The sequence below is a fragment of the Spea bombifrons genome, chromosome 12 (assembly GCF_027358695.1).
Source record: "Spea bombifrons isolate aSpeBom1 chromosome 12, aSpeBom1.2.pri, whole genome shotgun sequence".
In the NCBI taxonomy this organism is placed as follows: Eukaryota; Metazoa; Chordata; class Amphibia; order Anura; family Pelobatidae; genus Spea; species Spea bombifrons.
In genome coordinates this window covers 13245218-13256047 of record NC_071098.1, presented here as the reverse complement: position 1 = coordinate 13256047, position 10830 = coordinate 13245218, and the positions used below count along the sequence as shown (strand labels likewise).

Below are 10830 nucleotides of genomic sequence, written 5' to 3'. Positions count from 1 at the left end.
ATCTCGTGGAGCAATTCTTCTTGATCGCTCTCTAAAAGGAGTGTAGTCATTCAATCGCATTTTATGCTGAGCACTCTTTGCACACCCTACATCCATCTCACCTTGGGAAAATACTGCTTCCCTTAGGAGTAATTTAGACTTAAGGCTCTCTTTCCATTCGGGTGGTAAAGATGAATCTCCTAAATCAAAACTCAAAGCAGCAGGAGTAGGTTGCACTGACATTGCACTCACGTGGTTATATGGAGTCACTTCCTTAACAGCATAGATTAAAGCCAGTTGTTGATTAGGCATGATTTCTACTGGATGAGGTGAGAAATTTCTGATTGTTACTGGGAATCTCTTAGGATAGCCGCAACCCCAATCTTGTACCTCAGGCACCACTGTCCACCCTACAGCGGCATCTTCTCTAGGGGTTGACTCCAAAGAGAAATAGCGATCACCTTCATCTCTCTCTGGATAGCCAGCTATAGCATACAGAACTTTAACATGTCCAGCAGGTATAATTACAGTTCTTCTGCTCTTGTTCTAGCAATATCCATGTTTACCTTCAGCAGTCAGTTTACTACACTCTCCTTTTAGTACAGGATATAGATCTAACCGTGTTAAATCTTCTTTTTCTAGAAAGGCTCTGAACAAATCCTGCACTACCTCTGCGTTAGTACCAAGAATTAAAGGAGCACTTGGACGATCACCTGGTTCAGGACATATTAAGGCTTCCACCTCCATGGGACGTGCTGCTCCTGTATTGAGCGGAGGAATCACTATTTTGACCTTTATGACCCCATGCACAGGGTATGCTTGTAAACTCAAGCCCCATAAGGTTATCTTGTCTTTTGTTTGCATTGGCAAGTGTCTCAGGTGACGATTGTAAAATGATCTGTAGATAATGGTTACTTGAGATCCAGTATCTATTAAGGCTGACGCAAAGATCCCATTGACTAGTACCGGTATTATAGCTTTTGGGCCTATGCTGGTAGTTAAAGAATGACTATATGCTCGTTTTGTAGGTCTTTTCCTTCTTGCCTTTGATTTGCAGGTATAATCTTGCACACTTCTAGTGATGGCAACCTGATTCACTTGTTTGGATTGTGAATTACCAGGACACTGACGAATTGTATGTCCTTCTACACCACACCCATAACAGCGAAGGTCTCTTAGGGACGAGGTCTCTTAGGAGATGGGGCTACTGCCATATTTTTAGATTGTTCTGAAGATGAATGAGTATTTTTGTCTTCTAAAATACCTTTCTGAACAGTCATTTCAGATAGCTTCTGGTGTAAAGCATTCAAATCTTCAACTATTTTTGGATTCAGGTTGTCGGTGGTTTTATCTACCACTTTCACAGTTTCATCGCACATTTGACTCTCTATTTGTTTTACCATGTCGGTAATCTCTGAAAATGTAAGATATTTCTCTTCACTTAGGGTAGCCCTGAGAGACAGTATCACTGGGTCTAACTTAAGCGCCCCTCTTAGTACCTGCCTCTGCCTATATTTGTTAACCTCACTGATGGCAATTACTTTTTTGTCCACTAACTTAGCTAACATCAACTCCAGTCGAGTGATAAAAGTAGACAACTTTTCTTTCTCTTTTTGCTTCATGGCAAAGTAACGTGCAGACATGTCTACTGGATCTACCACTGAGGCATAAGCATCACTCAGTATTTTAATTAAGTATGCAGCTGTTGGATTATCACATTGGGCCCTATGTAACTTAACAAGATCTGATGCTGGTGGTCTTAGGCATTCTATCAGCCTTTGTCTTTTGCTAGCCTCATCACAGGTCCATTCTTCCATGACTTGTAAAGTGTTATCTTGCCACACATCAAACCCTTCCTCTCCTGTAGGAACAGGGAGAGTTCCTGAGAAAATCTTTAACCTGCGATAACTATGAGTATGGGAAGATTTCACAATATCATCAGATAGTTGTTTTATGAGGAGAGACAAATTTACCTCAGAGTCTGATACCTTGGACACCTCACCATCCGTTGTATTTAGGGAATTGGGCTCAAGCTTAGCAGCAAACTGGGGCATCATATCACTCACTGTTGTGGTTTTAATCCTCTTTGGATACACTAAAGGACATCCAGTGGGATGAGCTCCTGGTAGGTGTATTACTGCTGGGCAATCCTCCTGTTTTAATCGGGCACCCCCAGTAACTAGTGCAGCCCCTTTATTTTCCATGGTATCTACTATAGTGTCCACTATCTGAGCATATTCCAGTCCAGGAATCTGTCTAAGAGTAGCTATCAATTGCTTTGATTTTATTCCTTAATTTTTAGGAATTTCACACACAGCTACAGCTTCCCATGGGGGAATTTCCAAGTCCAAGGCCCAGTCATATACTTTTGAGGATGATGGCCAGGAAGGAGTGTTGGGGGTCCCAAAATTAACCCTAATCATCTCAGCAGTGCCTCCATCTGTAACACTTTTTACTTTGGGCCTGACATCCATCATAGTGTGTACACCCTGGCTGGCGCCTACAGGAGATCCTGGCCTCTGCATAGTGGAGAGTTAGGGGTTAATATGACCGTTTGGCAGTGCCTCCACCTAGTTATTACTCCAGGGAATTAGAGTGTAGTGTACTAGGACACATATATAACTCAAACACAAAGAATGTAAAGTTGTCAAACAGATGAACTCATGTATTAGTTTAGATCAGGAACCAACAGCATTTCAATAATATCAACAGGTATACAGCAAACAAAATATAGCTGAATCAAGCCCAGTCCAAATCACCTGCCTCCCCAAATAATTAGGAACCCAACCTTGTATAGTTATCAGTCCCCTGGGGTAACGTTGGTGCACATAGATGTTGGGGCCCTTGATGGAGGCAATACTTCCCTTGAAATGGGTAGTGATGGTCTCAGTGACTGTAACTAATCCTGAGTACCTTCCTCTGATATCTGGATCTGGTGCAGTCGGGCAGCTTTAGCTTCTGTGGGCCTTCTGCTGTATACTGGATTCAGCATTCCAACTGGAACCACATGGCAAGCTCACTGCAGCACATCTGCCTTCAGACACCTAGCAGCCTGACACAGGAATCAATCAGCTCCTCATAGCAGAGACTTGTGGGATCCTCAGCAACAGGGAAGGTACAGAGATCTCTTGGGGTGCTTTTCTGTAGAGACCAAGTCACCCTTCCTTTTTTCCCAGCTCAGCCACCTCCAGTCTCTCTCTCTCTCTACTCCCCAGGCAGTCTGGGGGAAGGGCCTCACTTCCTATTGGCCCCAAGTCATGCCCAGTGCTCCAGTGATCACTCTCTTTGACCAGGAAGTCTGTATCTATGGTAACTGGAGGTATATAGATACCAGGGTTACATTCTCCCCCCAGTCAAATTCTTGCCTTCCACTGGCAAGAAAAGGTAGGCAAAGTTTAACAGTAACATATAAATACACTTGAATAATTAACTAGATACATATACAGCATATATTTATCTGTAAATAAAGGAACTATAATTAAATTGGAGCATCACCAGAACCAAACACATCTGCAATGGCATACAACATATTAACCACTTTAGATTGTACATTATTAGAATATTCATAACTTGGTTCTCCCATCAAGTCATAAGTTAGTAACCTAGGAGGATGCCTTAACCTTTGCCCCCTCTTCAACTCTCTCTGCGCAAATCCACAATTATCTTCTGTCTTTGTTCTAGACTCTCTATCGAGAAGGTTTTCAGCAGCTTGAGGATCTGGCTCTCCCATAGGTCTGGAAATTCCTCTCCCAGAGGCTGGAACAAAATTAGGACTTTCAGGATTTAATTGGGAAAGCACTGGAGACAAAGAACTAGGTTGTTCTTCAGAATTTTCTTGGGGTACAGTCCACCAATCTCTATCAGAAGTAAGCTCTGGTTCTCCTTGACTACCGTCTGTTAATTGAGGAGGGTCTGACAGCCCAGGTTCTACATCCTCAATCTGGTTGTAATCATTCTGTTTCAACTTGACAGAGAGGCAGGAGATGGTTCCGATGCCAAACTTTTACTCTGCCATCAGCTCCTCTGATCTTGTAAACTGGAATATTTGGCAACTTAGTCACAACTTCAAAGAGACTCTCTCTCCATCTATCAGCCAACTTGTGCTTGCCAGGCACTCCTAGATTGCGAAGCAGAACCTTGTCTCCAGGTAGTAACTCCCGGTAGCGAACTTTGGCATCATAGCGTCTCTTATTGTTCTGATTTAATTTAGCAGCAGCCTCTTCAGCCAACTTATATGCTCTTTGCAAACTATCTTTCAGGTTATTCACATATTGGAAATGGGAGGTATTGATCATACCATCTGATGATACACCAAAAGCAATGTCCAAAGGTAGCCTTGCCTCCCTTCCAAACATTAGAAAATATGGAGAATATCCAGTAGCTTCATGTCGGGTGCAGTTGTATGCATGCACCATAGCCTCCACGTGACGACTCCAGCTTCTCTTCTCTGGGTCTTTTAAAGTACCCAACATGTTTAAGAGAGTCCTGTTAAATCTCTCAGGAAGAGCATCTCCTTCGGGATGATAAGGAGTGGTTCGTGTTTTCTCAATCTTTAAAACCTTGAGTAATTCTTGAATCAATCGACTTTCAAAGTCTCTCCCTTGGTCAGAATGTAAACGATTTGGTAAGCCATAATGTATGAAGTATTTCTGCCAAAGAACTTTGGCTACAGTTATAGCCCTTTGGTCTTTAGTTAGAAAAGCCTGAGCATATCGGGTGTAATGATCTGTAATCACAAGTATGTTTCCTACTCCTGAAGTATCTGGTTCAATACTTAGGAAGTCTATACACACTAAATCTAAAGGCCCTGAACTCTTCAGGTGTCCCATGGGAGCTGCTCTAGTAAGCCTGGGGCAGAGAAAACATTTTTCTCAATCATAGTTTTTATTAAATATGAAAAAAATAGTTTACATGTGAATTAATATTTACTAGTAAAACTAGTAAAAGGGAAAGTCTTATATTCAAGCTTTTTCTTTTTTTCCTAAATTAATATTCAAATTTTGGGGGGTCGTCTTATAATCAGGGTCATCTTATAATTGAGCAAATATGGTATATACCACACCCCACTGGACAGATGAAGCAGGGAGAGGGAGGCTCTACATAAGCTCATTTAGACCACCTCATCACATTGAGTATGGGTTGGGCATATTGCTGGACTCCTATGTCCCCCAGAACCAAGTTAACTAATTTACCCTCAAGTTCATTAATACATTTTCTGGGGGTCCTCCATTTTTTATTTATTTTGTAAAATTAACATATATTGTTTTTACTATAGGAGAGGGTCATTTCACATCACTCTGGGATTTCGAGGTAAATATGTGAGTTGGAACTTGCATAAATTGAAATCTCTTGTGGTCGGGTGCAGCCTAATTACATGTCCTCAATGTTCAGTGAATTCAGCCATGTTTATTAAATGTACAAAGTACCTGGATAAATGGAACATACAGTCTGGAGTTGATTTAATGAAATGTAAATAGCTATCCATCTAACTTTATTGTTTTTTTGGGGGGGAGGAGTTGCTGTAGGCTTTGGCTAGAACATTTGTTATGGAACTTATTACGCTGCAGCAAAGGGATGTTCAGTATGTTTTAGGGGTGTTTTCCCAGGATAAATGATAACCAATCTAAAAAGTTTACCAAGAGAGTCACTCCCAGGCCAGTATAAACTATAAATACCGATTTCTAAAACACTTGTGTATCTAGGGGGAGGACACAGACTGTCTTATATTTGGAATAATATATATCTGTCTCTCTACATCTACTTATTCAGCTAGATCTCTACAGATCACATAGCCTCAAAGCAGTAAAAACGTACCCCAGTGAGATTTTGTTTTACAGAAAAGTGGTAATTTTTAGTTTTTTGGTTTTCATTCCTTGAATGAATTGAAGCCTATTCTTGAAGCAGAAGATAAGTCACAATGGAACCCTACTCAGGCTCTCAAAAATATGCTCCAGGTACTGGAGCTTTGAGTGGAGAATGGGTCAACTTTGTCTTAACGAACTTTCGCAAAGCTTTCTCTCCAGGTAAAGTATAAATAAATGTGTTGATGTTATGGATATTTAACATTAGTAAATATACAAATTAAGGTGCATAAAGGAAACTACTTTTCATTCAAGTGGCAAGGAAAACACTGGTGTTCTAGTGGCAGTTATTATTAAGCATAATTTGGTTGCAGAGTTCTATGAAGGACAATCAGATGGAACAAATTTTATAATTAGAGAGTAAAGAAAATTGACAGATTATACTTAGCAAACTGGGCAGATGGGCAGCCTTTTCCTAATCCTATTGGTAGAAGTCTAGCATGTTTAACGCTTTGAAACCAGAGGTTCAAAGCATGGGCCAGTTTTTATAGCTTTCTCTTAGTCATAGCTAGGTAAAAAATGATACATATACTATATATATAATAAACTTTTAAAACCAAAATGTGTGTGGGAAAAATATGAACTATTTGAATGTGATGACATTAATTAAGGTGGCGTTAAAGGAGAAACACTGATCGATATTGCTGCCGGACCGACCATCTATCACCTGCTGTCGGCTTGTGAGGTGTTTAAGAAAATAATCACTTCTGATTTTCTTGAGCAAAACCGTGCTGAGGTGGAGAAATGGCTGAAGAAGGAGCCGGGGGCGCTAGACTGGACCGACATTGTCAAACGTGTTTGTGAGTTAGAAGGAAACAGGTACAGACCACGCAATATTGATTTGTTCTGTTTATTGAGGCAAAATCAGTTGTTTCATATGGTGAAAAAATAAGAAATACTTGTGTACATTTGAATAATGCAACATTTCAAAGGATAACATTTTACTTAAGATATTTTGAATATCCATAACATGGCATAACACAGGAATATGGAAAAAATGGAATTTAATGGTAGATAAGATCTACTCTGCCCTTCTAGTCCCTGTAGCCCATTTTTTACAGTTCTTATTTGGAATCTTTTCCAGTACTGGTGACTTCTGCAGACTCTCCAGTACTATGGGCTGGGCTGGGCTCTCCAGTACTATGGAATACATCTGGCCACTGATCTGTACAGTGGTAGGGCATTCTCTATCATATGCCTGCATTGAAGTTAAGCTAGATGATCAATACATTGGATGGAAAGTGCCAGTACTAATATGCATTTGCCTTTAACAGAGAGAACTGGGAGAAGAAGGAAGAGAAACTCCGCAGGACAGTGAAGCAAGTTCTACAATGTGATGTCCTAAAAAAGAAGCCATTTGAGCCGATAACGCTGCCACCAGCAGATTGTCTGATAAGCTGCCTCTGTTTAGAGGGGGCATGTCCTGACGTGGCAGCCTACTGCAACGCCTTGAAAAGTTTCAAGGATTTGCTCAAACCTGGCGGTCACATCATAATTCAAAGTTGCTTAAATGCTACATTCTATTTAGTGGGTAAAAATAGATTTTCAGCACTGGCAATATCAAAGGAGCAGGTAAAGGAGTCTTTTGAAGAAGCTGGTTTTGAAATTGTGAAAATGATAGTAGTCCCACGAGAGGACAGATCAAGGATGGATATTGGTGATTATGACGGCCTTTACTGTGTCCATGCCCGTAAACCAGATACTAAATGAACACACTACTTAACACAGTGTTCATGCTGGTATTAACCATAATAACCAAGATATAATGTATATTGAAAATGTTAACATTTTACTGTATAATAAAATAAACACACGTCTTTCAGTCATAATTCATGAATTATGCACAGTAGTTGTCGTTCAATACTATTTATTGCATGCATCAATCATTTTCAGCTATGAGCAATTAATTACAGGAGCTATGTTAGAAAGCACATTGTATTTTTTCTAGACACGTATAACCAGCTATAGTAAATAAATAGACTAAATGTGTAGTGAAGTTTATTGCCTAAAGGTGGTTGTAGAGGAACATAAAAACTCCCATCTTATTGCATTTACTATGCACCATGACACCCTCATACCTCCCAATGGTCACCTTATGAAGGACAGTTTCTTCTTGAAAGTGAAGTCCCTCTTTCAATCTTTCATCTAGAACTAGAAATCACAGGGCCCTGGTGGAAAAATTGCCCTGAGGTTCTTCAACTTTAACAACTGGAATGTTCCATCATTGCCTCTTGACCCCCTTCAAACATACACTTTGGCACACATATGTAAATACACTTACCCAAATTTACTTATACTCACTAACACACATGTACAGATTCATTCTAACACACACTCCATCGCACCTCACTTACAGATACATGCTCACACACAAACACCTACACCTAGATTCCCACACAATGGCACATCCATCCTCACACACCCAATTACACATCCAGACTCACACACAAACACCTACTCGCACTCACTAACACACATGTACAGATTCATTCTAACACACACTCCATCTCACCCCACTTACAGATACATGCTCACACACAAACACCTACACATCCGTGCTCACACACACACAATTACACATCCGTGCTCACACACACAATTACACATCTGTGTTCACACAAGTACATATCCATGCTAACACACACAATTACACATCCACATACATACATCCCACCTCCCGCCCCCCACGTTTACCTCAGTGGTCCTGCAGCTTCTTGTCCGGCTGCTTGCATGCTCACTTTCACTGCAGGGTCACATGACATAACGTGACCCCATACGTTGCTGTCTACCCATGCCGGTTCAAAATAGTTTAGAAAGGGCCCTTTCCAACCTGACCCCTGTAGTTACGCCACTGTTCATTCTCTCATGTCTCTCTTTTGTAGGGGGTTTGAATGGTAGCTTGGTATGAATGTATCATAGTGTTCTACAGCCCTAAAAATCACAACGGGGTGTATAGTAAATAATGTAACTCATTATTTTTCCCATAACAGTCTTAGCTACATACATAAAAATTTGCAGACAAGACCAACTGGGTACACCCCTAGACGCTGCTTCCTTCTCCCCATAGCCAACCAGGAATACAAGACTTAAATCGTCAGGTGGAGCTAGTGTCGAAGACAGCAGGAAACATCTCTCCTCAGGAACCTCGGTGGCATAGTAATACAGTGCTTGACTGTCCTCACTAGGACAGCACCGAGACTTACCCCAAAAAACAGGAACTTACTTTATTGGGACAGATATTTCTAAACACAACAATTGGATCGGGAGTATAATCGCTCCTGGGACTAAGTCAGGCATATGGAGCGTTCCCGGAGATGTAGAGCCCCCATAGCCCGCCGGTCCATGGGAGCCTTGTGTGATACGAATCTGACGAGCATGGGGTGTGATTGAATAAGTTAGTATATTCAGTCAGCCAAAAGGATAGTAACTAACATGATTCCCCGCTGTTACAGTCAGAAATATAGAGGTTAATATAGTTCAGAACTTGTTGAGCAGATCCAGAAGTATGACTCATAATCTCATGATTTCCTATGAAGAAAACAACTTAAATGCACATGATCAGCATACGTTGATCATGCACTCAAATCTTCTAGAATGTTATACTATGCATGTATGCGCGTGATACTCATAGGATACAGGTGTTTTTATTCATTCACTGCTTTAATGAATAAACAAGATGCTTTAATTGAATAAACAAGATAAAGGATACGTTTTACCACAAAACTGTTTCAGTGTGCTTGACTTGTATGTCAATGAGGGCGGGACAGCTAACATAAAACATAAATTGGCGTAGTCGGCAGGATGTTTTCTTGAAAGTTGTCACGAGTATTTTTGGTGTGTCTGCTGCATTCTCAGTGCACGGAGAGTGTAGTGGATAAGTTTTAACCCTCCGGCGCAATTAAGAAAGCTCAAAATTGTTGTGAGATTGTGATTGTAAGTGTTTAGGAAAACTTGGAAAGTATTGTTAAGTGCAAGCTGTAATAGATTGTGATTGTAAGTGCTTAGGGAAATTTGGAAAGTATTGTTAAGCGCAAGAATTGAGCTGTAATTGTTGTGCGTCGGTGTGGGCAGAATTTATACAGTGAGTGGAAAATATCTACAGATTTAATAGCTGTGGTGGAGGAATTTTTGTGTGGGCCTTTCCACTAGTACTCGTGATAAAATGTTCAAGAAGATTAAGAAGCAGAAAAATTAGATTAAGGTGGAGATTCCCGGTTGGATCGAGACTCCGTATTCAATTAAAGCGCAGGAGTTAACTTATTGTGGGCTAGCTGAGGCATGGGCTGATCAAATTAAAGAGGCAGAACCCCTCGATGTTGTAAAAGTACTTGAGGGGGTCCCTGCTAAGGCAGGTGATGTAGAACCCCTCGATGTTGTAAAGGTACTCGAGGGGGTCCCTGCTAAGGCAGGTGATGTAGAACCCCTCGATGTTGTAAAGGTACTCGAGGGGGTCCCTGCTAAGGCAGGTGATGTAGAACCCCTCGATGTTGTAAAGGTACTCGAGGGGGTCCCTGCTAAGGCAGGTGATGTAGAACCCCTCGATGTTGTAAAGGTACTCGAGGGGGTCCCTGCTAAGGCAGTTGATGTGGCAGCGATAGGGAGACGAGTGTGGATATTGGCCACCGCCTATCGTACCAAGTGTAAACAGAATTATTTTCTGTTGAAGAAGTTGAATCAGGCAGAACAAAAACTGCTTGAGTCAGAAAACGAATAGTTTTAGAGTGTAATCAGCGATTAATGAAAGATAAATTAGAACATTTTCAGAATATAGCCGAAAAAGCAGCAATAAAGGTGGCACAAAATACAAAAAAGAAAAGGACGAGTTAACAAGCAGAAAGTATGTAGAGCTATTGCCACCGTAGCTAAAGATTGGAAGGATTTTCAGAAATTGTATCCATGGGAGGAAATAGCCACGATGGTGGCTACAAAGGTTCAGAAACAAATGACACCCTCTGCTCCCCCTCCTGAGGATAGTGACGGTGATTCAGCA

At 41.1% G+C, this 10830-nt stretch overlaps 1 protein-coding gene across 1 annotated transcript; it reads left to right on the top strand.

The window, feature by feature from the left end:
• The first annotated feature begins 5896 nt into the window (after window positions 1–5896).
• Window positions 5897–7808, top strand: LOC128470571 (nicotinamide N-methyltransferase-like). Its single transcript, XM_053452457.1, has 3 exons — window positions 5897–6002; window positions 6452–6659; window positions 7115–7808. The coding sequence occupies exons 1-3, from the start codon at window positions 5897–5899 to the stop codon at window positions 7548–7550; spliced, it is 750 nt and encodes a 249-aa protein (XP_053308432.1). The 3' UTR covers window positions 7551–7808.
• Window positions 7809–10830: the final 3022 nt, after the last annotated feature.